Source organism: Yarrowia lipolytica, chromosome 1F (genome assembly GCF_001761485.1).
Source record: "Yarrowia lipolytica chromosome 1F, complete sequence".
In the NCBI taxonomy this organism is placed as follows: Eukaryota; Fungi; Ascomycota; class Dipodascomycetes; order Dipodascales; genus Yarrowia; species Yarrowia lipolytica.
In genome coordinates, this window is record NC_090775.1 from 1,215,929 (window position 1) to 1,243,269 (window position 27,341).

Below are 27,341 nucleotides of genomic sequence, written 5' to 3' on the forward strand. Positions count from 1 at the left end.
TGTTTTTGTTTTCGTTTTTGTTTTTGTTTTTGTTTTTGTTTTTGTTTTTGTTTTTGTTTCGATTTTGGTTTATTTTATTTGATTTGATTTTGATTTTGATTTTGATTTTGCTTTTGATTTTGATTTTGATTTTGATTTTGATTTTGATTTTGATTTTGTTTTGATTTTGATTTTGATTTTGATTTTGATTTTGTTTCGATTTTTGATTTATTTGATTTGATTTATTTGATTTTGATTTATTTGATTTATTTTATTTGAATTTAAAATTAGTATTTATTTTTCAATTTTATTTTTAAATTATCGGACCATCACCACTAAAAAAGTTACACGGAGATAAGCGGGCAGATGAGAACGGCGCCATAGAGAAAGTAAGGGAAACTCACAGACGTATTCGATCAAGTCGACAGCTCATCGAAAGAGCAGACAAGTGCTGAATCAGCCGACTGGATCAGTTTCTTTTTCAGTCACTTCTGCTCACGGATAGCATTTCGCTAGAACTGTCAATTTCAATGTTATTACTATGGTATAAATACAGATAATGAGCGTGGTGATAGAGTTGTCGGAGCAGTGTGCCATTCCAGCTGTGAGAGCAAAGATGGCCTTTGCTCATAGCCCACACTATGCCCATACCATGATCCAGCGCCGTTTCAGTCTCGCTCTGCGTGGTCGATCGCTTGCTCGGTCGCTAACCAAGAACGGGAATGTCCTTCTCGGTAAACCCATGATACGCCATCATCTCCTGGTACACCTGCGTATACCACTCCAACACCTTTGTTTCCGCACAGGTGGTTCTGCACCAGTTTTTCTTGCCCGGCTTGGGCTTTCTGGTGGTGAAATGAATCAGCACAGCCTCGTCCCACAGCTGGTCCCAGGACTCTCGGTGGTAGTGATACATGACCAGGTTGAAGTTGTACTTGTAGGGCAAGCCAAAATAGCGGAACTGGTAGTAGTTGTTGAGCAGCGCCTGGTCGGCGTCGTTGGGCGCATGCATCTTGGGGTCGGAGACGGCCTTGACCAGAGCCCGGAACTCCTCCATGTTGGGCTTGAACGAAATGACGCCCGAGTTGAACTTGTTGTCTGTCAGCTTGTCCCACCACACATCCGGGGCGGCCGCCAGAGTGTCTCCAGGCATCAGAAGAAGCTCCTTTAGAGCTCCCTTACACAGCACGTCGGCGTCGATGAAAATCACCTTTTCGTACTGCGTCCAAGACCACAGGTGCAGCTTGTTGAGATTGTGTTTGTGCCACGGTCGGATCTTGTTGATGTCGACTCCGTCGAAATCAATGCCCTCCGCCTCCTTGACCCGCCACCCCACCTTTTCCAGGTTGGTGATGTTTTGCGCCGTCACTCCATCGTCGCCATTCACCTGCGCGCGAACTAGCAATACCAAGTCTGCATCCAGCGCCCGCAGATCGTTGTACTTTTGAATCGAGTACCCCAGGTTCATGGCCAGACCGGTGAACGACGCCGTTTGAACAGACGACGTGATGGCAAAACGCCGGTTTTTCTTCGCCCCCGCAATCGACCGAAGTTGCTGCAACACCGAGTCCGAATCATGGACCTTGAATGCAAACTTGGCCTTGAGCCGGTTCGGAATATAGGCGTTGATGGACGACTTGACCACGTTGACGGTCGACGCCGACTGCGGAACGGGGTTCGAGGGATGCGAGCCGACGGAAATGAAGACGAGAAACAGCGTCACAGCCCCAACGGCCATCGCCAGCCGAATCAAAGGTCGCATAGTGAGTTGTCGGAAGAACGATACGTGTCTATGTCGTGGGGCAAAAAGAGGTGGGTCCAAAATATGTTATGCTTTGTTGTAATAAGGTTACAAACCTAAACCCTAACGCGCCAGCGGGTAGGGGGTATTTTTGGCCCAGGACATTGGTCGGGTGGTGACAACACCGCCGAGGTCGTGCCCCACGACATTGGTCGTGTGGTTCCCTTGACACTGGCCTTGACCACCACACTACCCACCCCATGCCCACAACCTGACAGATGTAACTCCTGTCAACCTACATATCTATCCCAATCGGTGCTACTGCATACGGCTGAAGGAATGCCCCCATTTTATCTGCCCCTAATGTCAGCTGAGCCGCGGTGACGTAAACCGCGGAATCCGGGCGTCACGTGACCCACCGCAGACGTTTGTCGCGACCGACCAACAATTGGGCCCAAATATCTGGTTATTGTCGCTGGCTCAATGCACAGATCTACAATGATACAGGCACAAGGTCTGAGCTAGATTGATTACTCAGCAACGATGGCGGAGTGGGGTTACGTAATATGTAAACACGCCGCTTCTGCTTATATACTTTAGTTTTCACCGCGTTACATAAACATTACATAAGCATCAGAAAAGTGGCGGTGGCCAAAAAAAAAAAAAACTATCATATAATACAACTGTGAGACATTTATTATAGTCGGACTTGGGAAGTCCGAGAAATCAAGGGGCAATGGTGTCACGTGACTACACTCTCCCTGCAGATTGGTGGTATTTAGCAGCCCCAAACCTTATTAAGATACTTACATCAGTTAGGGCTAAGCCCTATGCACGTGATGTTGGCCCGATCTAACTCTCCCAACAGTCACACACGTGATTCGTCTGCACGTCCGGTCCCAATTGGGCAACTGGCGTTGGGAGCGGTTCTGCTATCTGAAATTTGCTTCCGTTTTCCATCTCGACAGTTAGCAGGAATCATCGACAACAAGTGAGTATTGTTGGACAAAACAAGCGATACGTGCGGGCGAGAAACGCGAGCGACGACCACGATATGGGCCAAGTGGTGCCCACGATACGGCCCCGGTGATGCCGCGATACGACATCGGTGGTGCCCTCAACAGTGACAAATGTGATACCCGCGACAAACCAGTGATGCCTCCAACAAATTTGCCACCCGACCGGAATATGAGACTGACGAGGTGAATCGATTGAGGGATAGATTGACGCTGAAAAGACATTCATCTTGACGTTGAAAAGGTCGTTACCAGATCTTAGCGAGTGCTTCACCACCATCACCGACATAACTTTCTCGCCTGTTTCGCCTTTCTCGCCTCTCGCCACCCTCCACCACCTTCACCAACTAACCCAGTGCAAATCTTTGTCAAGACCCTTACTGGCAAGACTATCACCCTCGAGGTGGAGTCCTCTGACACCATTGACAACGTCAAGTCCAAGATCCAGGACAAGGAGGGAATCCCCCCGGACCAGCAGCGACTTATCTTCGCCGGTAAGCAGCTCGAGGACGGCCGAACTCTTTCCGACTACAACATCCAGAAGGAGTCCACTCTCCATCTCGTTCTGCGACTCCGAGGAGGTATCATCGAGCCCTCTCTCAAGGCTCTTGCCTCCAAGTACAACTGTGAGAAGGCCATCTGCCGAAAGTGCTACGCCCGACTTCCTCCTCGAGCCACCAACTGCCGAAAGAAGAAGTGCGGACACACCAACCAGCTCCGACCCAAGAAGAAGCTCAAGTAAACTATTCGCATGTATGGTATATGTATAAAAATTCTGTTAGAGAGCGAGTCGTAGTGAGAGACCACGGAGCCGTAACGGCGGTTGTGAATCTGCTAATTATTTGTGTGCGAATATCAAGCATGAGAGTCTTGGGCGAATGTCAGCCTTGTGAGCGTCTCGAGCGAATGTCCTTCTGAGCATGATGGAACAATCCAGCGAATATCCATGTCTGTGCGCCAGTGGACGGACTGTGTGGAGATGTCGTAGATGATTACCGCAACGTCGTAACACAATCTCTGAGTGGGCATGGAGTCATAGCGAGATGAAGTAAGGAAGTCGTTAATGGGAGTATCAACTGTAGCGCTGAAACCACTGCGACTCTACCATGATAGGATCTGTGGCATTTCTGTGATGTGAGTATAGCTGGAACCTGTGGCTGTTCTTGTAGTCACAGTCACAGTCACAGTCACAGTCACAGTCACAGTCACAGTCGCAGTCACAGTCGCAGTCGCAGTCACAGTCGCAAGTCACAGTCGCAAGTCAACAGTCGCAGTCACAGTCGCAGTCCACAGTCGCAGTCACAGTCGCAGTCACAGTCGGAGATCCAGTTCATACCATCTGCCGGTACTTGACTGAATGTGTCGCACTGTTGAGTTCTACCGAATTAGTGTCAAGTTCAGAGACTCATTGGAATATAGCGACAGCCACATCAATTTATTTTATTTTATTTTAATCAGGCGCCTGGTCGCGAATTATTACTAGTTGAATTGTTTTAAATCATTTTCTGTCGGATTAAATCAGCTATTTTGTGTATATTTATATTATATTATTACTGATAAAATCAATCCACAAATCAAACAAATCCAAAAACGCTGAACGGAGACTCGGGATAAAATGATAAAAATATTGGGCGATATGTGAGAGACTTCAAATGGTTGGCTGTTATTCCCTTGGATGAACCATTTTGACATTCTTTTTTTCATTCTTTTTTATTCTGTTCATTCTTTTTTGCCACATTTACAGATCATTTCTTTGCACACTTCTTTTTCAAGCCTTGGAAGAATGAATAAAAAACAAAAATGAATTAAAAATGAATAAATAAAAGATGAATGACGGGTGACCTGGTCACGTGACGAAACACCAGTTCTGGTACTTGATATCCAATAATTAATAATAAAAAAACAAACAAAACATTTCTGGGGAATAAGCCGATTTTTTTGCCCAAACTGGAACACCTGTAATATGACCTTCGATTCAACTGTATATATACTGAAGTTTCACAAGCAAAAAACAACGAGTTTTCGAAATATCGGGTTGACAAACGCAGCAGAAGTTGTTACAAGTAAATAACTCGCAATCCAACTTTCACCCTCCGCGAGTATATATATTCCAGTGAAGTTGTACTTGTACCAAGAGAGAGATATGTAATCCTTTCATCTTGTAGACAGAATCAAAACTCCAAGAAGATACAAGTACTCGTGGTCTCATTATATTTATTCCGTTTCCAAAGACTTCAATTGTTGCTACTTGTAGTAACAATACCAACTCATATAAACCCTTCAATAGATCCCTCTGAAGTTGAACATATCTGAAACTCGAACTCGAACGAGTAATCGAACTTGAACGAGTAGTAGAAGATGTTCAAAAGACGACCGAAAAGGGCGTTACATGTGGATGGAGCCCAAGTACAAGTACTTGCACTTGCACTCGCACTCGCACTCTCAATTACCGCAGAACACCTAAGAGCTGGAGACAGGTCGTAGGCTTGACCAGAGAACGTCTCAGAGGGCCGGTTCGAAGTTCATAGAATGTGGCTAACGACTCGGATCAATATAAGCATCTTGTCTGCACAGATTACCAAATAGAATCCCAGCAGAGCGAGAGCGCGAGGTTAGATATCGTGGGCGTCGGGGTGTTTTTTTTTCTCTTTTTTTTTCTTTCTTTTTTTTCTTTCTTCTTCTTGTTTCTCATACTTGTACGAGAAGATAATCTCTGATATACTGGAGCCCTGAAATTTACTTCAGGCGATGGAAAAGAGAATTATATACCACCTGATGTAATCAATAATTTTATTGCGTATTTTTCTGACTAGAAATCGCACTTTTCAAAACTTGAAAATAAATAAAATATAAATTAATTTTAAACAACTCTGATAAAACAATCAAAAATAGAAATAAATAAAGTAATTTTGTCAAAAAACACACAAACATCAAATGCTCATATCTTCATGTTCCTGTCCACAGCTACGCCTCTCGCTCATCGTCTATAAATAATGCATTATAAATTAAATATCCTATGGGACATACTTTTTCCTCCTCCATCTTCTCCCTATTAAATATCCCTATTGGGCGTCCGAGCAGGCTCCACAAACGCCTTGGTCGGACAAAACTTGACCAACGTCTCATGTAGAGCCGACCGCCGGATGGGCTTGGACAAGAAACCCGACATGCCAGCCTCCTTGCACGACTTGGCGTTCTCGTCGTCGTTAAACGCCGTCAGAGCCACAATCGGATGCGTGTATCCTAGCTCGTTTCGAATGAACCGTGTAGCAGCAATACCGTCCATCTTGGGCATCTGAACGTCCATGAACACCAGGTCGAACGGCTTGGCCTGCTCCATCGCCTCGCGCACCTTGGCCACGGCCTGCTCTCCGTCGTTGGCAAGAACAATGTGTGGAATGTCTTCCAGCTTGAGCATTCGCCGAATGACCTGCTGGTTGACGATATTGTCCTCCGCCACGAGAATCCGCGCCCGCTCCTCGACAGGAAGAGCAAAGTAGGATGACTCGGACTTTGGAGGGAGTTTCTGAGGGGTCGACAGAGGAGGAACGGTTGTGGCGGCAGGGGGAGGGCCCCCCCCCAGCCACAGACGGCACCTCCTGGGCAGCCTCGTACGAAACCGTCCGCGACACTCCCACTTCTCCTCCCTCCTCGTCATCGTCGTCGTCGTCGTCATCGTCGGACGAGAAACTCACCAACTCCGCTCGTCGCATGGCGGTACCGCCGTACGTGAACGCAGAAGGCGAGTAGCGCGGCTTGTCTGAATGGATCACACCCAGAGGACTCTGACCGGACGAGCCGGAGCCCGAACCGCCACCAGAACCTCCTCCGCCGCTAGAAGACGAGTATGCGTCCTCCTTGCCAATCACGCCCGTCTGCTTGAGCGGAATTTGCACCGTAAAGGTCGAGCCTTCGCCCACCTTGGACTTGAGCGTCATGTGACCGCCCATCATTGCCGTCAGCTGCTTGCAGATGGATAGTCCGAGGCCCGTACCGCCATGAGTTCGACTCAGAGCCTGCTCGCCCTGCACAAAGAGCTCAAACACTCGTTCCTGGAGATGCTCGGCAATTCCAGGACCGTTGTCTTCGACCTCAAACTCCATCACCAGCGTGTGCGGCTGCTCGAACCGCACGGACTGGCCCTTGGGGGCAGCCCTAAGACCGCCCGAAGAGCCCGATTGAGAGCACCCGGGGCGGTCCTCTGAGGGCGTGGTGCTGCTCTGGGGAGTATAAACCACCAAGGGCGTGGCCACGGAGTTGGCCGAGGTGGGGAACACGGTGTGCACCTCGTCGACGGTGGCGAGAGGAGTATGTGGCTCGCTCTTGCTGGTGGAGTCGTTGTTAGACATACGGAAGTAGCTAATCGGCGACTCGGTGAACATCTCTCCGGAATTGAGATCCAGCACCATCTTGTCCTGAGGTGGTAGTTCCTCCTTGACAACGAGACGTTCGTTGCCAGTGTTGGCAGTTGCCCCGGGGTCAAACTCGCCGTAGCTCTTGATTCGGAGCTCCACCTGACCTCCAACAGGCGTGAATTTTAGCGAGTTGGAAATCAGGTTGATCATGACCTGCAGCATACGGTTGGAATCGCCCAGGAAGACGTAGTTGGAGACCTCGGGAGGCTCCACGGTCACGGTAAGTCGCACACCGTGGTCACGTGCCTGTTTGACGAAAATGGCAGAAATCTGCGACAGAATCTCATGGAACACAAACTCCCGCTCATCCAGAACCATTCTGCCGACTTGCGACTTGGAAAACGTGAGCAGATCGGTCAAGAGATGAAGCAGCAACTCTCCCGACTTGAAAATCACCTTCAAGCTCTTGCCAATCTTCTTGGCATCCTTTTCAGACAATGAAACGGATGTCATACCCAGGATACCGTTGAGGGGGGTTCGCAGTTCATGCGTAATGTTGGCAATGAACAGCGTCTTCGCCTCGTTGGCACTCTCGGCCTGCACACGGGCAGCCTCGAGCTCGAGGGTACGCTGAGCCACCCGCTGCTCCATAATCGAATACTGCTTGTGCAGCTCCTCGGTCATGGTGTTGAAGGTCTGCGTCAGCTCGGTGAGCTCGTCCTCAATGACTACAGGGTGGATCTCAATGTACCCCTCGTGGCCATCGAGATCGAGGGCCTCGGCTGTGAATCGAGTCATTCCGAGTGTCCGCAGAATCTTCATACCGATAGAACGGGTGTGTTTCCACCACGTCTTGCGCCTCGGAACACTCTGATTGGCCGGGTTCTCCAAATCAAAGAGCCCAGAGCCAACATCAGTGGACGACGTCACTGGCGAGTTGTCGGGCGGATTGGGAGATGCGCCGTCGTCCTTCTCAATCGTCCTGTACTTGTATGCGGTGTGTTCGGTGGCCTTTTGGAGCCGAATGATGGGGCGAACGACATATGCAGCGATGGGAAAGGTGATAATGACCGTGAGAAACGCCAGTCCAATGGCAGCACCAATCACAATGTTCTTCAACCGGTTGATAGACGCATACACGTCCTTTTGGGGCTCTTCAACAATGACAGCCCAGGAGGCAAACAACAAGTCAACGGGAGCATATCCGGCCGAAATCTTTTCGCCAATCATGTTTTTGGTCATCAGATTGTTGGGAAGTGTTGTCGAAAAGGCTTTCTGAGCCGGGGGGTACAGCTCATCAGAATAAGCCTTTTGGTCAGTTTGACCAGTGGTGAGATAGGGCGCCACAATGTAGCGAAAGTAGTTTGTCTGGGGATTAGACTTGTTTGTGTTGCCTGCAATGATTCCGTCTGCGGAGTCCAACGGCGAAGGGGTCAGTGGATGGCGTGCTCCTCCGTCTTCCAGCTCCTCCTCTCCTCCATCCTGGCTGGCTTTTTCCTGCTCTGAGGCCACCACCGTGAGTTGTCTCTTATCTAGCTGTCTCTTCTTCTTGGCTCTGTCCATGTCCTCTCTCTTTGGCGGCTGAGTCACGAGGACCATGCCTGTTCGGTTAATGTCCTGGGGCGTGACAGCCTCCACCAGAACCACCGTTCCCTCCTTTTCCACTGGTGATGCGGAGTCGCTTTTGGACACGTCCATGACCGTGTTAGCCGAGCACGATACCGTCAGGTAGCCCGCTAGTGACCGCTGGTCGACCAGCACGGACATGTTGACGTAGATGGGCACGGTGAAGGACATGACGGGGTTCATGTTACTGGGGTAGCGGGAAAAGTGCCGTGGGCCGCCTATGAGCGCCCCGTGTTCGACCAGCGACTGCGGCACTTGTGTGGCTCCTCTCAGCGGAAAGATGTCGGCAAACTCCGACAGGTTGGGCGCTGCTCCGGAGTAGAAGCTGTCTCCAGACACGAGTCTGGCTCCTGGCAGGTCGTATTGCACCTGGCCGCCCATGTCGAGCACCGTGCTCAGGCTGCGGTCGTAGATTTCTAGCTGGAAGAAGGTGGACGATGAGTCCAGTGACGACTGCATCAGCGTTCGAGTTGCAGCCCAGTTTGCGTCCGTGTTGTTTCCGGCCTTGGCCCGTGCCATAGCCACCTGCAGCTCGTCGCGGTTGGCCAGAGCTTGCACCTGGTAATAGATGGCCATGACGGACTGCACGAGCTGCGCGGCCTTGAGCATGCTTACGATTTTGATTCGTTCTTGCCGCAACTCCAGCACGCTGTTGGTGTACTTGACGCCGGTGACGATGGCGAGAATCAACAGAGACAGCGTGATGACGACGATGACCAGCACGATCATCTGCGTGCGGATCCCGATTTTTATTTGTCGCATCGGTCAACGGTCAACGGGGATGTGGTCGTGGTCGTGGTTGAGTGTAGTTAGTGGTGTGTTGAGTCACGTTGGCTCCCCAAAAATTAGTCTAATATATTGGCGATGTTCGAAAATGTATATTTAGGTTGCAAAGGAGGGGAGTCAGTACAAGAGTACGATAGCTTGTGGTGGTGTAATAAAAGTAAATAGAGAGAAAAAAAAGGAGGGAAAATACGCGGAGAATATGTGAAGAAAATGCGCTCAAAATACCATGGCCTACCTGCAAATAAATCACCATTTATCCCCCGTAGCTCGACCATTACAAACCACCCCATTCTAACTTTACACATAAGATTCCGTGCATACAGCACCCCCGCCAGAAAAACGAATTATTTGCAGCGTTTGTGGTGGTCGTAACACACTCGGAATACTTTCTAAAGATAGCCAATGTCCTTCAAAAAAATTCAAAATTTCCACAAAATTCTCCGAAATTTACCCATTTTTCTACGCTTTCCTCACCCCCTTGGCCGCATGAACGCCATCTACAATTAGCGCCAAACTCCAAACCATACAGCACACACGTCATCGTTACAAAAGCACTTGTATGGTACATGCACATTTTTTACAAAAGTAATTAACACGTAATTGTGTATATTTCTGCGGTTTTATCGGGTTTATCAAATATTCCAAATCGCTGGAATTATGGTGCATTTTTTCCCGAAAATATTTATCCGATTTTAAAAATTGTCTAAAAACCCCCCCCCAAGACGACGATCCATCTTCGCTTGCCTAAACTCTGAACCTTGTCTACAATATTGAAAGTCCAGCACCGTTTTTTTACTGATGCAGGATGCGTCTGTCAAGCGGTAGCAAGAATTACTAAGCAAGTGCGCGAGTATCGGTCCATCACACGAGTCACGTGACATGCTCCGGCTCTTCTTCACGGTGTATTATTTTTTTGTGCTTTTTTGTGCTTATTAATAATACAGTCGGTGGTAGTACAGCCGTTCGGAGACTATTGTAAAACTGTGTGGGTCGTATCGGGCAGTGTTTTGAGGGGTGGAGTTTATTAGATAAAAAGAATTAAATGATGTTTTAAAAAGAGAAACATGGAAAAAATGGAAAAAATGGAAAAAACTTGGATGTGGTGGAAAAATTGGATGTGGTGGAAAACTTGGATGTGGTGGAAAATCGGAATATTTGGAAAAATAAACAGAAATACGTATCGTACGACTCGTACGATGCCAACACACGGGATATAAACGTCAGATCACATCTGTCAAATCTCACCAGCATAAAGTTAACGAAGACTAAGCGAGAAACGAAAACCAGCAATAATGGGGATTTCTAGAGACCTAGGGGGGGGAATGGATATTCACGTGACAGAGAAACACTGTCAAACAACTTTTTGGTATTTTTCTGGTGTTTTTTTGGCAATTTTCGGCAATTTCTGATTTTTTTCCGGCAATTTCCGGCTTTATTTGACCGTTTTGAACCGCTCAGGATGGCGATAATCTCAAACTTTTCTGAGACAAGTTTCAACCTAAATGGATTCTCAGGGTGACGGTCACGGGCGTGAAATGGGAAGGAATAGGTCTTCTGAAAAGGTGGAAATTGGAAGAGATTCTGACGGACTTTGAGAACAAAACTTGTCGTACAAATTAGTCTCTACAATGGGTGGATTGTCCAATAAATGGAATCCTGAGCCACTACCGAACGTGAACGCCGTCTGAACCTTCATGAGAGAGAACCAACAATACGACGATCCTTCAAAAAGTTCTTGTACAAGGCCGCCAGAAAGATGATATCAACATATTATTACAAACTCGGCATACAGAGAGAAAATGGGCTCAGAAAACTACAAGTAGTGTCGAAAAAGGTGTCCAAGCGTCCTAAAATCGTGATTCCAAAGTGCCATCAGAGAAACGGGCAATCTCAACCAACTCGCCAAAGAAATACCCGATTAGAATGGGGACTTGGAAAATCGATTCAGTCTGGCACAATGATAACACAAACCAGTCTCTTGAATGTCTTCTTTATCGAGAAAACGTCTCAAATCCCGTATAACATGTCTCCAATGCGCAGTTGCATCTCTCATCGCAGGGATGGCTGTAGATCATCCCCAGAGCCAGCAATAAATGAGATTCAAACCAGAAAAAAAGTCCCAGATAGAAAAAGAATCGAAACACAGATACATCTGGTATTTTTTACATCCATTAGGCCTCTCTAACCCCACATTTTAGCACCCTCAAACTACTTTGCTTAGTAACCTTCCAGTGCTCATCAACAAACATATGTATCTCCCTCTGTAGACATTTCATCGATTAGCCAAGTTGTTGGTTTTGTAGCTTTCTTCTGCTGATCCAGAACACATCTTCAAAACCGCAAAATGATTACGTCAGCCCCGACTATTCGCAATCCTGACTAACCCTGAAACTCTACCCTTACTGATACACAAGTACGAAGTACACCTGCTACAACGTGATTAGATCGTGACTTACTGCTACAGCTCACTGAAACCAGCTCGCCGAATATATATTATGGTGGTACATGCCAACGGTGGGCCATGTGGTAGTGCTCACTAGACAGAACAGAGGTTTCTGAAGCAGCTACTAGAATACAAAAATGCTGGCTCCGTCGAGTTGTTAAAGTTCTTGCTCCGTTCTGTAGAAGTCCTTGACTCACCGTTTGGTGAAACTTGCTCCATCGTTGTGCCCAGTTCCACAAATTATTTAGGGAGATGCAAAAAAATACACTGGTCTCCTCTGGAGCACGCCTTATCCGTATTGAAGAACCTGCACGGTTGCGAGTACCTGTTGGCCGGGAGCTTATCCCATGATCTGGAAATGTCCGGTCGAACATCGCGTTTCCGCATCTCACTCACATTACCCCGATCGTGCCGGTCATGTCTGTCGTTGCGGTCGTATCTATCGTTTCGATCGTACCGATGCTGTTGTTGCTGTTGTTGCTGGGGATGCTGTTGTTGCTGCTGTTGCTGCTGTTGTTGTTGGTTCTGCTGCTGCATCTGAGCCAGAGCCTGCACAAACGCCATGGGATCTACTCCCGGAGGAAGTCCCGGAATGGGAGGCATGCCTACTGCAGCAGCACCGGGGTTGGCCGCAGCCTGGAGCGCTGGAATGAGGTTCTGCAGTCCAGGCAGCGACGCCAAAGCCGCCAGGGGGTTGGCCGCAGGCGGAGGAGGCGGTGGAGGGGTGCTCTGCTTCTGCTCAGAGCCACTGACAGACGCAAAACCGGGAAGTTTGGAAATATCAAACGCTGGCACGTCAGGAATCGGCTCGGCTGGTTTCTCAGTAGCAGTCTCGCCCACAAACACCGTATCGTATGCCTCGCACACGTTTTCACTGGTAGGGTCACCCTTAAATGCCTGCTTGGGCACAACACGGTACGCGCCAGACATGATGCTCAGCATCTTCTTGGTCCGTTCCGCCACTACCATCTCCTTGGGCTCGCTCAACAGCGAGTCTGGTAGATCCAGTGGGTTCTGCGACGCCTCAGACGGCTCGACTGGACTGTCTGGAATGTCATCATCGGGGCCATATACGGTGGCCAGAGACGTTTTGTTTCGCTGGGCCATGAGTTCCGCTTCGGAAGACTCAATCGCGCCATGACCGCCTCGCTTGGGCGGGTTGGGCTCGATATCGTCAGTAACGCCCTCGAAGGACATTTTGGCAGGCTCGTACCACACCTGCTGTTCATCTTCCACCGGGTCAAAGTCGATATCCACCTCGCTATTGTTGCCAATCAGACCTCGGCCCTCCTCCTTGTCCATATCTCTATACGAGGACAGGTGGTGGTTGCGGTTCTCGTCCTTTTCGGACTCAAAGAAGCGGATATCCACCAGCTCCTCGTCCGGCCGCCACGACACCTTCTTCTTAACCTTTTGCTTCTTTGCCTCAACAGGCGCAGACGCAGCGGGGGAAGCCCGCTTCGTAGGAACCCGCAGAATGTTGGCCATGACGTCGTTGAACGCAGATTGTGGGGGTTTGACCTCTGGTTTGGGCTCGGGCTTTGGCTCGGACTTCGTCTCGGACTTCACCTCGGGCTTCTTGTCAACCTTCTTGTCCGCCACCTTATCCACATCAATGGCCTTCTTCTCAGCCTCCGGCTTCGACAGCGACTTGAAGAACGATCCAGCAGCAGGTTTGGCAGCAGGTTTGGCCAGCGGCTTGGCAACCTTGCCGCTCTTGACCTTGGCTGCCGCAGTTGCTGGGGTCGCAGCTGACGAGCTGGAAGTAGAAGACACGGCCGAAGATTTCGACTCAGTCGGCACAGGGCTGGCGGATGAGTCATCAGCCTTCACGGCCTTTGCCGCCTGGTCAAGAATCTTGTTGGACTTGTCCTTCACGCTCTCGGATCCCAACTTGATGATCTTCTTGAGAACCTTGTCGAACTTGAACTGCAGAAGCGTGTCATGGGACAATCGCATCACCACCAAAAAGTCGAGCGCCGAACCACACTCGTCAATGAATCGCTTGTTGACGTTGAAGACCATCCACGCTCGCAGACGCACAATGAAGTTGGTGTATCGACGCATGGCCCGCCAAAAATCGTGGTAGTAATCGCCGGAAAAGGCCCGGAAACAATTGGAAAGACACAGAGCCATGAGATCGGGCTTGGTCTTGCCCCACTCGGCTTCGGGCACGGACAGCAGCAGTCGCGCCGCCGAAAAGGCCACCTTGGCCTGTGGCTCTTTCTGGTCCACCAGCTGGGCAAAGGTCTGACGGATAATGTCAGCTACGTCTGGATTGCTTGCCACCTTTTCCAGGATGGAGGTGTCGCCCTCGGGCATGTCCGAAGCAGTGACCGTGCGTTTTTTGGCACTCACCTGGGCCGTCACTGCTCCTGCTGCCTGTGCTGTAGGGTCCAGCTTACGAGGAGCGGCCTTAGAGGCGACCTTGGTGGTTTTAGGTGCTGGCTTGACCGCAGCTCTAGGAGCAGGTTTCGAGGCTGCTTGTGTTTGCAATACCACAGAAGGCTCTTCCTGGGTCAGGGTCAGGGTCTGCGCCTGTTGAACCTGCTGTTGATGCTGACGAAGAGCAGGAATTCGGGCCACGGGATAGTAACCCAGACCAGGCACAAAGTGATATTCTTCTCCATTAATAAACTTCGGAGGAGGTCCGGCAGACGGAGTTTGCACCGGCGGAGGCGGAGCCTGGGTCTGGGGTACAGGACTGGCAGTGGACACCGGACTGTTGCTGTGACTGGTGGGCATGGGACTGACACTGTGTTGACTTTGGGGCGGGAGTGCCCGTGTCTGGGGATGGGTCTGGTCATACTCCTGGAACTGATTGTACTGTTGAAACTGGGGGTCCAGGAACGTGTGACCCTGATGCTGCTGGCCCTGAGGCTGCTGGCCCTGAGGCTGCTGGCCCTGAGGCTGCTGGCCCTGAGGCTGCTGGCCCTGAGGCTGCTGGCCCTGAGGCTGCTGACCCAGATGCTGACCCAGATGCTGACCCAGATGCTGGCCCAGATGCTGCTGTCCCAGGTGTTGCTGCTGGTCCTGCTGGCCCAGATGCTGCTGGCCTAGATGCTGGGTCTCCATCCACGAATAGTCCTGGGAAGGGTCGGTATAAACATCCTGGGGAGCAAACTGGGGCGCAAACTCGGGGCCCTGATTATATGCCAAGGAGGGGCTCTCTCCGCTTACGTTAAAAGAGTCTCCTTTATCTGGGTTAGAAGACACACTGAGTGGAGGGCAAGGCGTGCTGGACTCACCATAGAAAAAAGTTGGCGGCGCCACGTTATTATAGTCGTATTGGGGCGGCGGCATGTCCGACGACGACGACGACGCAGGATAGAAGGTCTGGGTCGACTCGGCCATGGCGTTTTTTCTTCTCTCTCAGACTCAGTCTCAGTCTCAGTCTCTGACTCTGACTCTGTCTCTCTCAGCTATATATGCTGGCTTGTTTGTGTCTGTCTGTGGAGCGTCTTTTTTTCCCCGATTCCGGCAAGTTTCTCCAAAAACGACGGTCCAATATCACGATACCTAGGGCCTGCGCGTCTACCAGCAGTATTCACGATATAGTAGGTAGGATGGTTGTTGTGGTTATTGTGTGAGTATTGGAGTAAGCACATGACAGGAGGGGGAGGTGCTATTATCGGGGTGGAAATAAGGTTTTGTAGGGTAACTCGCCAAAATGGAACAGTGCATAATGGAGGATAAAAAAAAAGAGAAAAAAGAGAAAAAAGAGAAAAAAGAGAAAAAAGAGGAAAAAAGGAAGAAAAAAGAGGAAAAATGAAGAAAAAAGAGAAAAAAGGAAGAAAAAAGAGAAAAAAGGAAGTAAAAAAAAGAAATAAATCAAAAACAAGTGTGGTCACGTGGGTGTCATTGGACTGGGAGAGGGACGGGGTCTTCACCCAGTACACTACTGTATGTACTTTTACTTTTTTTTTTTTTTTTTTTGTACTGTATGTACTCTCATCCATTTCTTACTTGCACTGCAATCGCGTGGATAATTACATTCCATTCCAACAAGATTTATAGGACGAGACAGATCGCAGATATTAGGAGTAGAGTGGGGGGTGGAATGAGGAATTCGAAGGTGATTTCTTTTTGAATTTTTTGAATTTTTTTTGAATTTTTTTTGATTTTTTTGAATTTCCGACTCTTGAATTTTCCGACTCTTGAATTTTCCGACTCTTGAATTTTCCATATATATATTTCATTTCGACCCACTTACAATTAATTTTAAAATGATACTCTTTTTTGTGGCCTTATTTCTAGACTACTGTCCAAGTACATGATCGTCCCAGTTAGTTGGAATTAGTCAGGGATTTAGGGGAATTTGCCTTTGAACATAGAACGATAAGTTTGGAACCAATGAGCGAGATAATCTGGAAAGTAACTAATCAGATCCCAATAAATCTACGCAGCAAATTCCAGCCAAATCCGGCATGTTTTACACCACATCTCAGGAAACCAAAACAGCAGAGGGTTCCATACGGTTAGGGTTGCAATGTAGCAGCCAAGAAGTACAGGCGATGGGCGAGTGGCATTGATTTGGTCTCTAGGACACTATAATTGCGTGGTAGTTGGTATCAAAATGGTCGTAATGGTTTCCTGAGTGTGAAAAAGTTGTCTGGAATGTTCCATAGTTGTTTTTGGGAGAGCAGGAGTTGTGGAAGAGGTCAAACAAAAATCGAATTTGGTAAAAATGGTCAAAAATCAAACAAAAATCGAATTTGGTCAAAAATGTCAGAACGTCAACAAATGGTAGAAAATGGTAAAAAATGGTAAAACATGTCCAAAAATGGATAAAATTGGTAGAAAAAATGCCAAAAAAGGTCAAACAACTGGTAAAATTGTCAAATTTTGATCAGACCTATCATGTCACTACTCACTACATCGATGGGATCTCTCCAACAACCATTTCTTGGTTGAGAGGCCGCTATCTCTGGAGACGGTATGAGAAAAATAAGCTCCGGTTGGTGGGATGATGTTGAAAAGGGCCCATCGGCGTATTTCTGTCTGAATTTGCCGGAAAAAGTCATGATTCTCAAGAAGCTGCCGAATAACCGCCATTTCCCGAGTTTCGAGTCTCCAGCTGTTTTCTCCGTCGGCCGGCACTCCGGTGGTACTCTTTGCCACTGTGCGATAAAGTTCGCCATTAGGCTTTTTTTCAGCAGAGAAAAAAAAACGAGAAATATTAATTTTGGGACTCGAGCCACCCACTTCAGTACAAACAACTATGCTGGCTTTCCGATTTTCCCGACAGAGCCTGGCAAAGAGCCGAATGGGCTCGTTGCACCAGGTGCGAACCATGTTCGACTCGACCAAGTTGCCTGCCTCTGAATTCGAGCAGCGATACGGACGAGTCCCCGACCACGGCGAGACCATCTGGTCCGATCTGGTGGCCGAAGGAGTGACTGCTCCCGAGGGCAAGTCGCACATGACCAACCTGACGTTCCAGGCGCTGGGCGACAACAAGGTGCTGACTGCGGATCTGTCCGACTCGCTCAACAAGATGAACTTCACCAACATGTCCGAGGTGCAGGCCCGAACCGTTCTGCCTGCTCTCAAGGGCGAGCATATGCTGGTGAAGGCCAAGACCGGTACCGGTAAGACGGCCGCGTTCTGCATCCCCGCTCTCCAGCGAGCCCGAGACGCCAAGATCATCGACGGAGTCCAGGGCCTCAAGTCTCTGGTCATTTCGCCCACTCGAGATCTGGCCCAGCAGACCCTGGCCTTCCTCAAACAGGTGACCGCCAAGGGCCCCCTTAAAGACCTGACAGTGGCTGAGGCCGTTGGAGGAACCTCGGTTCGTCATCTGTTGAACGAGACCGTCAACGACTACGATGGCGGAGCCGACTTTCTGGTCGCCACCCCCGGACGTCTGCTTTTCCTGCTCAAGGACCCCCAGGCCGCCGAGTACTTTGCCAACATTGACTCCGTGATTCTGGACGAAGCCGACACGCTGCTGGACCAGGGCTTCGAGGCCGATCTCTGCGAGATTGTGCGTCTCATCTCCACCTACACTAAGGACCCTTACCAGCGAAACTTCTACTCCGCCACTCTGGACGACCGAGTCAAGCGGTTTGCCATCAAGAACTGCCAGGGCCGAGTGCGAGTGGTCGACGCTGTTGGAAAGGAATCCCCCGCCCAGGATCTGGTCGAGCAGCGGTTCGTCAAGATTGAGGAGCTGGGAGACATGCTGACCATCATGGCTCAGGATATGAAGCGAGATGCTGCCGAGACTCTGCCCAAGGAGCCCTTCAAGGCCATTGTCTTCTGCCCCACCAAGCGTCTCACCGAGACCAACCACGCCATTCTCAAGCAGCTGGTGTACGAGCAGGGCGACATTTTCGGCTGTGAGGCCCGAAACGTCTTTTCTCTGCACTCGGATATGTCCCAGAATGGCCGTCTTCGAGCCGCCGAAAACTTCCGAAACACTCCTCATTCGATACTCGTCACCTCTGACGTTGCTGCACGAGGTATGGACTTCCCCAATGTGACCCACGTCTACCACTACGGAGTCACCAACCAGTTTGAGCCCTACGTGCACCGAATGGGCCGATGTGGACGAAACGGAGCCACCGGAGTCTCCACCATGTACATGATGGAGCACTCCAAGTGGTACCTGACCATGCTCAAGCGAAACAAGATGCTTGACAACGCCGACAAGGTCAAGATTCTGGAGGAGGAGCCCGAGGAGTCCGTCAAGGAGAACGTGGCTAAGGCCACTAAGGCTGCCTTTTCCTCCGGAAAAGACAAGACTCCCAACGGCCACGACGCTTCGCGAATCGCCTCGGCCGTGACTTCGTTCATGGGCTATTACAACTCGTGTTCGCCCGACATGAAGCCCAACGACAAGCCCAAGCAGGTTTTCTCCTCGTTTGTGTCGCTGTGTCGGTCTCTTGGAATGGAGGGCAACCTCAACTTCCAGTCTCTCGACCGATCAGGCATGTTCTCCCAGAACTTTGGTATTGATCGACGAGACATTTCGCAGCTTGCCATTCCTCGACGAGACGCCGTTCCCCAGTCTATCTCCGAGACTTTGTTTGGAGTTGACGCCAATGACATTGACTACAATGACACCACCTCTCAGGCCGACAGGCTCCGGGCTCAGCGAGGCGGCAGCCGGGGAGGTAACCGAGGCGGCTACAACAGCCGAGGAGGTGACCGAGGTGGATACAACAAGCGAGGAGGAGATCGGGGTGGATACAACAGCCGAGGAGGAGATCGAAACAACTACCGAAATGACCGTGGAGATCGAAACTACGACCGAAATGATCGAAACGACCGAAACAACAACAGATACAACAACCGAAACGACCGAAACGACCGAAGCGGAGGAAACTGGGGCAAGCGAGAGCAGTACTAAGGTGCTGGCTAAAAAACAGACGGCTAGTCTGTAATGATAACAATTGTACATAGTTAATTGACTGATATTGAACAGAGAGAAGGTTGTATTCTGGACAGATACCTATCTGTCCACTAACGGAGAATAGAGATTCTCATGTGTAGCTATAGTAAGACATTCCCAAGGTACTTGTAGCCATGGGGTTTCTCGGTGTAAATGACCAAGATGGTTCATACGGTTCATATATCCATAATGAATCTCCAGTCCAAATATCTAAGCATTTTCCTCAATATCGACTCTTCTGAGGAATTTTTCATTTTACTTGACTTCTCCAACTAAACTGAAATTTAGTTGGACAATTAATTAAGTTTACCAGAAATCTCCATACACTTCGACATCACGAATTCACAACAGAAGCATTCCAGTATTCTGATCGATATGAGTAATTGAGGAGAAAGAGCATGATATGTTATATTTAGTAAGCATCATGAAAATAAATTTTTGTGATTCACGACTAGCTACAACTTCACATCTTTCAACAGCCGAATTGACCGACTCGTCATTCTACATCTCATCAATCCAAGTAATATCTTCACAAAAGTATATCTTTTTCAAGTAAATTTCCCACTAAATGCACTGGAGGATGGAACTCGAAATCACACAAACATTCAAAACTTGTATGAAGACAGACATTATTCGGACATATTAGTCATTAAATGGGGTCCTACCTATCATCTGAAAAACTTCTCATTTCCCCATCTCTTTTTAATCATCAAATCCGGATCCCCAGCACAACTTTTATTTAACTAATTGTCAAGTAAAGACTTAAACAAAACTGTGCCTAAAGAGGCAGTACAAAAACTCACTTGAAGACCCATCAGGATCGTTGTAGAGCCATTGATGGAGTCCTGGACCTCGTTAGCAGACCTGTTTACCGCTCCACATCCGCTCAAGTTGTAGCCCACATTGGACTCACCACTATATCAAGACGATGGCATCTACTCATACACATGATGTCGACCATATGGAATTGCTTTCGGGGCTCGTATTGTCAGTTCGAACGATTCAACGTCCAGACAAGCACACAATCGTTCACAGACTACTCACTGTCCACCATCTACATCTCCACGTCTGGTCTGCCCCTTCATCTACAGTTGCTGGAACAGCCACCCCAGTCAATCATTACGTGGTATCATTAATAAATAATCACGACTCCTGAATCGGTCGTTTGTCGTTGAACCGAATCACCTTGGCGAGCGACGTGTCCAAGAAGTTGAAGTCTTGGCTCAGCGTGCAAAAGGGATGGTCCAATAGTTGTTGAGCTGTCGGTCGTTGTTCCGGATCACTGGGTTAGTATCTACCAGGGTGTGAAAAAGCAAGAGGGACTTCCTCTGCAAAACAAAAACCCCACCATTATTAACATAACCAACGCTTCACGTTAGCTCGTCTCGTCTCGAATCGCTCCCATCGCTCACGATTCTCGTTACTCACATAATAAAACACTTGTCCAAAAAGTCCTTTGCATCTTCCGACACAAACGTCTTGGTATCCTCCGGAATAGGAGGAGCCAACCGGCTATTTCCAAGTTTGTACATGGCTCCAATAGCCTCATCGTTGCTCCACGGTCGTCGTCCGGCAAACATCTCCAGCACAACACATCCAAGAGACCAAATGTCAACCTTGGCGGAATAGCCCTGCTTCTCATTGTGGATGACATTGTGAATCACCTCGGGAGCCATCCAGAAAATCGTGCCCTGCATGGACATTTCGGCGTCGTTGGAGTAGATGTCCCGAGACTTCTTCGAGATGCCAAAGTCCGAAATCTTGCACACTCCGTCCAGGTCGAGCAACAGATTGTCACTCTTGAGATCTCGGTGAAGAATGCCACAGCCATGCAGATACGCTAGACCCTCAAGAATCTGCCGCGTAAGGAATCGCACAATGTTCTCTTCAAACCGACCATGGTTGCGCAAACAAGAACCCACACTGCCTCCAGGCACGTACTCCAGAAACAGGTTGTAAGTGTGGTCCTGCATGGTTTCAAAGCCTAGATACTGCACAATGTTGAAATGGTCCAGGTTCTTCATAGTACCGACTTCGGCATGTAGGGCACCCACACCGACCTCAGCAGCAGCCTTGTTGCGCACCTCAACCTGCTTGACTGCCATCATGTCTCCAGTGGTGGCATTAAGAGCCAGATAAACCTTACCAAAGGTACCCACGCCAATCAGCTCACCCTTGACCCATACAAACTTCTTGAGATGGCCCCGCTGGTCGCGCACAGTAGAAATGTGGCCCTTCTTGATCTGGTTGGGCGTAGCTTCCACCACCTTCTGGCCCCACATTTTCGTCGATCGCCGTCGCAGCAAAGCCGGATTCGTCATTGTGGACTTGGTGGATGACGTGGAGAACCGTTTCCGGGCCTCGGATGCCTCCCTGGCAACCACTCGGATCGATTTGATACGGGAGGTGCCCGTTTTTCGCGAGAATTTTGCCGCGGGAGTCTTCTCCTCCTTCTCCAGCGTGCCCTCCTCCTTGATCTTGGAGGTGAGAGGTGTGATAGTGGCCTTTCGGTCGTTCTGACTCTGGTCAATGATCATGGAACGGGGTTTCACGTAGTCGAGCGTCTCGCGCTTGTCAGGCGACGTGGGCGGTGACTCCACATCGTCAATGATCGGTTTATCGAGATCGGCGTTGGGGAAGAACCGCTCCAGGTTGTCGTAAACAACCTCAGCAGGAGGACGGACGGCCCAGACGTCTGAAGACGAAGAAGTGGAGGAGCGCGTGGATGAGACCGTCGAAGAGACCGCCTCCGTCGGCTTGGTCAGCTTCTTGGACCACAGCCCATCATCTGACTCATCATCATCGTCGTCAAACTGAATGTCGTCAAACGAGATATCGTTCTCTTGGAAGTTTTGCTCGGGCGCAACTCGCACGGAGGAGGATGTGGACCTTCGCTGCAGCTTGTCCTGGTAGTTGGGCACCTTGAATTTGAGTCCCGATCGGCCAAAAGTGAAGTTGCCAGACAACTTGGGGTTAAGACGAGACGGTTGAGGGGCAGCAGAAACCGCAGTTGTAGCTGCAGTAGGGTCGTTGGACTGCTGATCAACAGGTGAAGAGGCTGCACTGACAGGTTTGCGCATCACTAGCCGGTTACTGCCTCCATGATACGGTCTAGGAATGAACTTTTCAGACTCACCCGGTGTGTACGAGTTGACAGCCGTGGATCTTACTCGCACAGAAGAAGATGACTCGGGACGTCGGGGGGCTTCTCGACGTGCGACAAAAGACGTGTTTCGAGACAAGGTATCGTAGGGAGATGAGCGTCGGTTGTCAAAGTTGATCTCCTTCTTGGGAGGAGGACGAATTACCTTGAACGAATCCTGGTCGTCAGAAGCAGTTTGAATAGATGATTGGGAAGGCTGCCGGGTCGGTTTGGAGGGTGGTTGGCTGGAAAAGTAGTCCCCAGGAGGCTCTTGCGTCTTCGTGTAGAGGTAGGAAGGCGTGGCAGGGTACTTTGTGCCCCCTGAGGGGGTTTCAAGGGAGTAAATCGACTTTCCAGGGGAAGAAGTAACTGAGGAAGACGTCTGTGCAGCCACTGCGGGTGCTAGAGTGGCTGAGGGAGACGCCGACTCGACCAACAGCTTGTAATTCGATAACATGACTTTGTTGTCAGAAAAGAAGTAGCTGAGGGCTTCCTCGTCGAGTTTCTCACTAGCTTCACTACCCACATCGGTGAGTCTGAACCGCAGATCATGAGTATTGAGGCCCAAAGCCTTCGCAATGACATCTGTAGCTTGAGGAACCGAAAGCACATTCTTCAAGTCCGCGGCCACAAAATGCACGTTGTCCAGAGTGACCAGAATCATTCTGTCGTTCTGGGTGATTGTAAAGTACCGGTCCAGAGGAGTACTGGGTGCCGGCTGAGAGTTGACCGAGAAGCCAGACAGCGAGGAATGGTGGGTAGAAGCAGAGGTAGGAGTCTGCTGAGACCCCGACCGAGGAGGAAGCGGGGGAGGGTTGTATGTGGGGTTAGGAATCGGCACTTTGGGCGGTTTAGGAGGTGCCCACCCAGATGAAGATGTCAATGTAGGTGAGGACGTTTTATCCTTGGACTCGTTGGAGTACAGAGAAGCAGCTCCATCGTGATCCACAGGAGAAGGGGGGATTGTCGAGTTTCTGTTCTTTGAAGACGATCTGTCCCTTCGCCGGAGTCTCGAAAACAGGTTTCGACTCTTTCTCTCTTCCTCCTTTGGTAGACCATCTTCCCCCAAAATGGAAGACTCAGACGACGACGACTTATGGTGAGTACGTCTGAAGAAGTTTCCGGACGGAGATACGGGTGACTTCATGGTGCGGTAGAGACCCTCATACGCTGTCATTGGTCGCTGAGGACGATTTGTCTTGAGCGGTCGAGGGGTGATTTTGTCAGCTGGAGCTGAAGTGGTAGGCACTAGCGGAGATGTCAGAGACGAAGTTGAGGGGCTGTTTGGAATGTGAGCTTTGGCCTGAACAGCTGAAGGTGTAGAAGTTGGGGGAGGGGGAGCTGAATTTCGATGCGGGGCGGGGGAGGAAGCAGAATTCGTTGGAGGCGGAGGAGGGGGAGGGGGCTCAGAGGGAGCCGGGGAGTGATGTGGAACGGGAGAGTTTTGAGAGATCACAGGAGAGCCCATTTGAGGAGAAGTAAACGCTTGTGGGCTGCTTGTTGCCGCATGTCTCCCTGTAGTACCATCACTGCTCTGAGAGGAGTTCAACGCGTCAACGTCAATAGTGCCACTGGATGTACCTCTGTTAAGCGTCTTCCGCAGGATATGAATGAATCTCGAGGGAGAAGTGTCCACCTCTCCATTGTTCAGACTAAGGTGGCCCAGAGCCTTGAGTTTCTGGTAGCTCACGAGCTCCAAGAACCGCCCTTCCACGATGTTGCGTTCTGTGAAGGTCTGGGCCCAGTCGGGGCCAAACTGATACAAGTCCAGAAACATGAGCACACGGTCCAGCGTCCAATTATTGGGCTCGTCTGCCTTCCAAGAGATGGCGTTTCCAATGGGATGCGGCGACGAGTACTGGATCGGGCTCTGTTTACTCGGCTGTTCCTGGTTCTTATGGCTGGAGTCGTTTTCAAACAAGTATGCCGAAGGTGTCGGAGGATGAGGCGACGTGGCGTTCACAGATCTATTCCCCGGCGTGAGATTGAGGGGAGACGGGGCTCCCTGGCGTAAAATGTCTCTGCTTTTCTGGAATTTGAGTCTGGTCTCGTTAGGACTTGACGACAGCACTCCGTCTGGAGACGGCGCGGTATGGAACGACTGTTCGGACTGCAGAGACTGGAACGAGGTGTCAAAGTTGTTGTTGTTGGGTGTGCGATGTAGCGAAGAGTAGGAAACAGACGACTTGAGCTTCTGCGGAGTCTGCAAGTTGTTGGTACTGCTGTTGTTGTTGTAAGTGTTAAGATTGGCATGGGAAAGATGGTGCGTGAGACTGGGACCCGAGTTGGCATTCGAGTCACCATTGGTATCACTCACGACACGTCGGTCGACGCGGATCTTGTTTGGGTTCGGAACCAGTCGCTCCAGAGCTCCAGTGGACACAGATCGGTCTGCGACCTCAGACAAGTCGCTGCGCGAACGAAGTCGGTTTTTGGGCACGGTCACCGAGTACGGCGACGACGACACGGACTGCAGATCGTCCGTGAGATTATGAGCGTCGTCGTACGTCGGAATCAGGTTGATATGGAACTCGCCCATGGTTCCGTGTACGGGTGCTTGTACTGTACAAGTAGTGGTGAGATGCTGGAGTGCGTGGTCTCGTGTTTGCAGGGAGTTTAAGTTTATCGGGGTCAGAACGAGAGAGGTTGAGGGGGTTGAAGGAGATTATGGGGGAAAGTGAAGAGTGCAAAGCGTCATAAATCTGGTTATGAGTTAATTCCGTTTTTCCCCGTTCCAAAAAGGTCACTTTTGGAGCAAGTTCAGCCACATTAATCCGTCCTCTCTTCGTTAAAGCCGCACCCAACTGGGACAACCGAGTCAAATAAATCCTCAACTGTTTTGTTTAGATTTGGTGACGAAGTGAGGGAGAGATATTGGGGAGTATTTGACCGGTAATTGAAGATGGTGACTAGACACGTGTATCTCAGCATCTGTAGAGACCTCTATTAACATGTTTAGACCTTCTTAGATCTAGACCTTAGATCTTAGACCCTCTTAGATCCCCCATCCTCCATAGTCACACTGGTACCTAGTATGGCTACAATCATCAATTCACCGTACCAAGCAAAATACCAAATGGAGATATTCGTCTGCAACTTTTCAACTCCAGACACTTTATCGATACCCCCACTATATAATGACCTCACTACAACCTCAATTGTTGCCTTCCATTCACATACTGATCTCAGTTGTAGATCACGACCCACAACTGCACATGATAGCCAGTGCTCGTTGGACAGTAGCACCTGTGTCGCCCGGTGTCGTTCCTTTACGCAATAAATGCATTCCTATATACATAACGCAGAAGAACCAAATTACTCGCTCCACTCGTAATTTCAACTTCCTCTTCTAAGCCTTGAGTTCCAGCTCGCTAATTCGAATGATGGTCTGGGGCACCTTTCGCTGGGTCCGAGTGTAACCCTTGTCCTTGATTCGATGGTGAACATGGGTGGTCATGGGCTCAGCAGTGAGAGCAGTCACAACGCCCTTGATGTTGAAGTGGTCCTGGGAAATGTACTTGTCACCCTGGAACACGTGATCCCGAGAGCCGATCTGGCTCACGTGCTCAAAGTTGATCACGTCGCCCACCTTGAGGCCCTTGAACCGGTAAGGCAGTCGCATCTGGTCGCCCTTGGTCACCAGGTAGGCGTTGTTGTGCATGTGCACCTTGGCGAAAATGTGCTGGTTGGCGAGCAGCAGGGGCTTGATCTGCTCGGCAGACACCTTGAGGAACCCGCTGGGCGCGCTGGCGGCGGTCGACATGTGCCGCACCTGTCTCAATAGCGACATCATTGTGTTTGTGTGGTGTTGTGTGAAGTGGTGATGTATGTATGAAAAAGTTTCAGTTGGAAGATTGGTACATGATGTAAGCGGGGCGGTGAATGGGGGGATTCAAGAGACGAAAATACCACCGAGTATGTACGGCGTATATTTGGGGCGGAATTGTCTTGTTTTATTAGAATCGGAGCATGTGATATAATCTAGCGCTCGAGGATCGAACCCGCAATCACGGTTAATGTAATGTTTTTTTTCTTCTTTTTTTTTTCTCACTTTTCTTAGGGTATTTTTTTATAACATATACTGTATATACTGTAACATATTATATATATTTTTATACACAATACATAAAATATGATGCATTCAGTAAACTAATCATTCAACTAAATATTCCAACTAAGACATACATTACTAAGCCGATATCAACAGCAAATTGGTCAATTTAATTGGAGACGGAGGTACGAAAATTCAAAAGAATTTTTTTTTTGTGAGAGCCACCAATAAAAACCCGAATCTCCTCTAACATCTGCTTTACCCCAAGTGCAATTATCAATTAAATTGTTTATTTCAAAAAAAGAGGGGAAAAAAGAAAAAAATACATCACTGCGAGAAAAAAAATACCATCACTGCGGGATTACGACTCAACTCGAAATTAGGCCCAAACAGGCCATTGCTAAATCCGATGCGCCCGAGATCAGAGCCCCGACGGAGATAAATTGTGCGTTTTTTTGGGGGAAAAAAGAACCCAAGACGAAAATAGTGCCATATCCACTCAATTAGCAACAAATAATGCCATTTTGATTCTCTCACATGACTCAAAACGCCCCCAGAACAACCTCCTCGTATGGTCACATGTTTTGATGGTTCCTGAAACCTTGCTGTTTCGAATGACCTGATCTCAGCCGCTGATTACGTGGATACCAACTGCAAGCGTCAGCATGAGAAAGAGAGTACAGAAAGCTGAATGTGGACGGAAGGAGAGGGGCGCGCTGTGAAACGTCCATTCCGGTCACGTGACCGCCCGCCCCCCACGTGATCTCCCGGTCTCTGTTTGCCACCTTTTCCAGTTGCCCATCACT

At 49.4% G+C, this 27,341-nt stretch overlaps 9 protein-coding genes and 1 pseudogene across 9 annotated transcripts; 2 read left to right on the forward strand and 8 right to left on the reverse strand.

Moving 5' to 3' along the window:
• Positions 1 to 685: 685 nt before the first annotated feature.
• On the reverse strand, positions 686 to 1,741 carry YALI1_F12176g (uncharacterized protein; the record flags this gene model as incomplete). Its single annotated transcript, XM_505174.1, has 1 exon — positions 686 to 1,741. The coding sequence occupies one exon, from the start codon at positions 1,739 to 1,741 to the stop codon at positions 686 to 688; it is 1,056 nt and encodes a 351-aa protein (XP_505174.1).
• A 1,350-nt stretch (positions 1,742 to 3,091) lies between these two features.
• YALI1_F12190g (Compare to YALI0F08745g, Misc non-coding, highly similar to uniprot|P61864 Saccharomyces cerevisiae YKR094c RPL40B and highly similar to uniprot|P61864 Saccharomyces cerevisiae YIL148W RPL40A Fusion protein that is cleaved to yield ubiquitin and a ribosomal protein of the large subunit, similar to Saccharomyces cerevisiae RPS31 (YLR167W); ancestral locus Anc_8.386) lies at positions 3,092 to 3,478 on the forward strand (annotated as a pseudogene).
• A 1,525-nt stretch (positions 3,479 to 5,003) lies between these two features.
• Positions 5,004 to 5,297, reverse strand: YALI1_F12211g (uncharacterized protein; the record flags this gene model as incomplete). Its single annotated transcript, XM_068283303.1, has 2 exons — positions 5,004 to 5,237; positions 5,280 to 5,297. 2 exons carry the CDS (start codon positions 5,295 to 5,297, stop codon positions 5,004 to 5,006), a joined length of 252 nt encoding a protein of 83 aa, XP_068139404.1.
• A 645-nt stretch (positions 5,298 to 5,942) lies between these two features.
• YALI1_F12254g (uncharacterized protein) lies at positions 5,943 to 9,479 on the reverse strand (the record flags this gene model as incomplete). Its single annotated transcript, XM_505177.3, has 1 exon — positions 5,943 to 9,479. The coding sequence occupies one exon, from the start codon at positions 9,477 to 9,479 to the stop codon at positions 5,943 to 5,945; it is 3,537 nt and encodes a 1,178-aa protein (XP_505177.3).
• A 2,707-nt stretch (positions 9,480 to 12,186) lies between these two features.
• On the reverse strand, positions 12,187 to 15,300 carry YALI1_F12312g (uncharacterized protein; the record flags this gene model as incomplete). The annotated part of the gene is made up of 1 exon (XM_068283304.1): positions 12,187 to 15,300. The coding sequence occupies one exon, from the start codon at positions 15,298 to 15,300 to the stop codon at positions 12,187 to 12,189; it is 3,114 nt and encodes a 1,037-aa protein (XP_068139405.1).
• A 68-nt stretch (positions 15,301 to 15,368) lies between these two features.
• YALI1_F12318g (uncharacterized protein) lies at positions 15,369 to 15,905 on the reverse strand (the record flags this gene model as incomplete). Its single annotated transcript, XM_068283305.1, has 1 exon — positions 15,369 to 15,905. The coding sequence occupies one exon, from the start codon at positions 15,903 to 15,905 to the stop codon at positions 15,369 to 15,371; it is 537 nt and encodes a 178-aa protein (XP_068139406.1).
• Positions 15,906 to 17,167: 1,262 nt separating this feature from the next.
• Positions 17,168 to 19,300, forward strand: YALI1_F12330g (uncharacterized protein; the record flags this gene model as incomplete). Its single annotated transcript, XM_505179.3, has 1 exon — positions 17,168 to 19,300. One exon carries the CDS (start codon positions 17,168 to 17,170, stop codon positions 19,298 to 19,300), a length of 2,133 nt encoding a protein of 710 aa, XP_505179.3.
• A 1,185-nt stretch (positions 19,301 to 20,485) lies between these two features.
• YALI1_F12365g (uncharacterized protein) lies at positions 20,486 to 25,023 on the reverse strand (the record flags this gene model as incomplete). The annotated part of the gene is made up of 2 exons (XM_505180.4): positions 20,486 to 20,624; positions 20,771 to 25,023. The coding sequence occupies 2 exons, from the start codon at positions 25,021 to 25,023 to the stop codon at positions 20,486 to 20,488; spliced, it is 4,392 nt and encodes a 1,463-aa protein (XP_505180.4).
• An 810-nt stretch (positions 25,024 to 25,833) lies between these two features.
• Positions 25,834 to 26,277, reverse strand: YALI1_F12422g (mitochondrial 54S ribosomal protein bL21m; the record flags this gene model as incomplete). The annotated part of the gene is made up of 1 exon (XM_505181.3): positions 25,834 to 26,277. The coding sequence occupies one exon, from the start codon at positions 26,275 to 26,277 to the stop codon at positions 25,834 to 25,836; it is 444 nt and encodes a 147-aa protein (XP_505181.1).
• A 585-nt stretch (positions 26,278 to 26,862) lies between these two features.
• On the reverse strand, positions 26,863 to 27,266 carry YALI1_F12430g (uncharacterized protein; the record flags this gene model as incomplete). The annotated part of the gene is made up of 2 exons (XM_068283306.1): positions 26,863 to 27,136; positions 27,184 to 27,266. The coding sequence occupies 2 exons, from the start codon at positions 27,264 to 27,266 to the stop codon at positions 26,863 to 26,865; spliced, it is 357 nt and encodes a 118-aa protein (XP_068139407.1).
• Between the last annotated feature and the right edge of the window lie 75 nt (positions 27,267 to 27,341).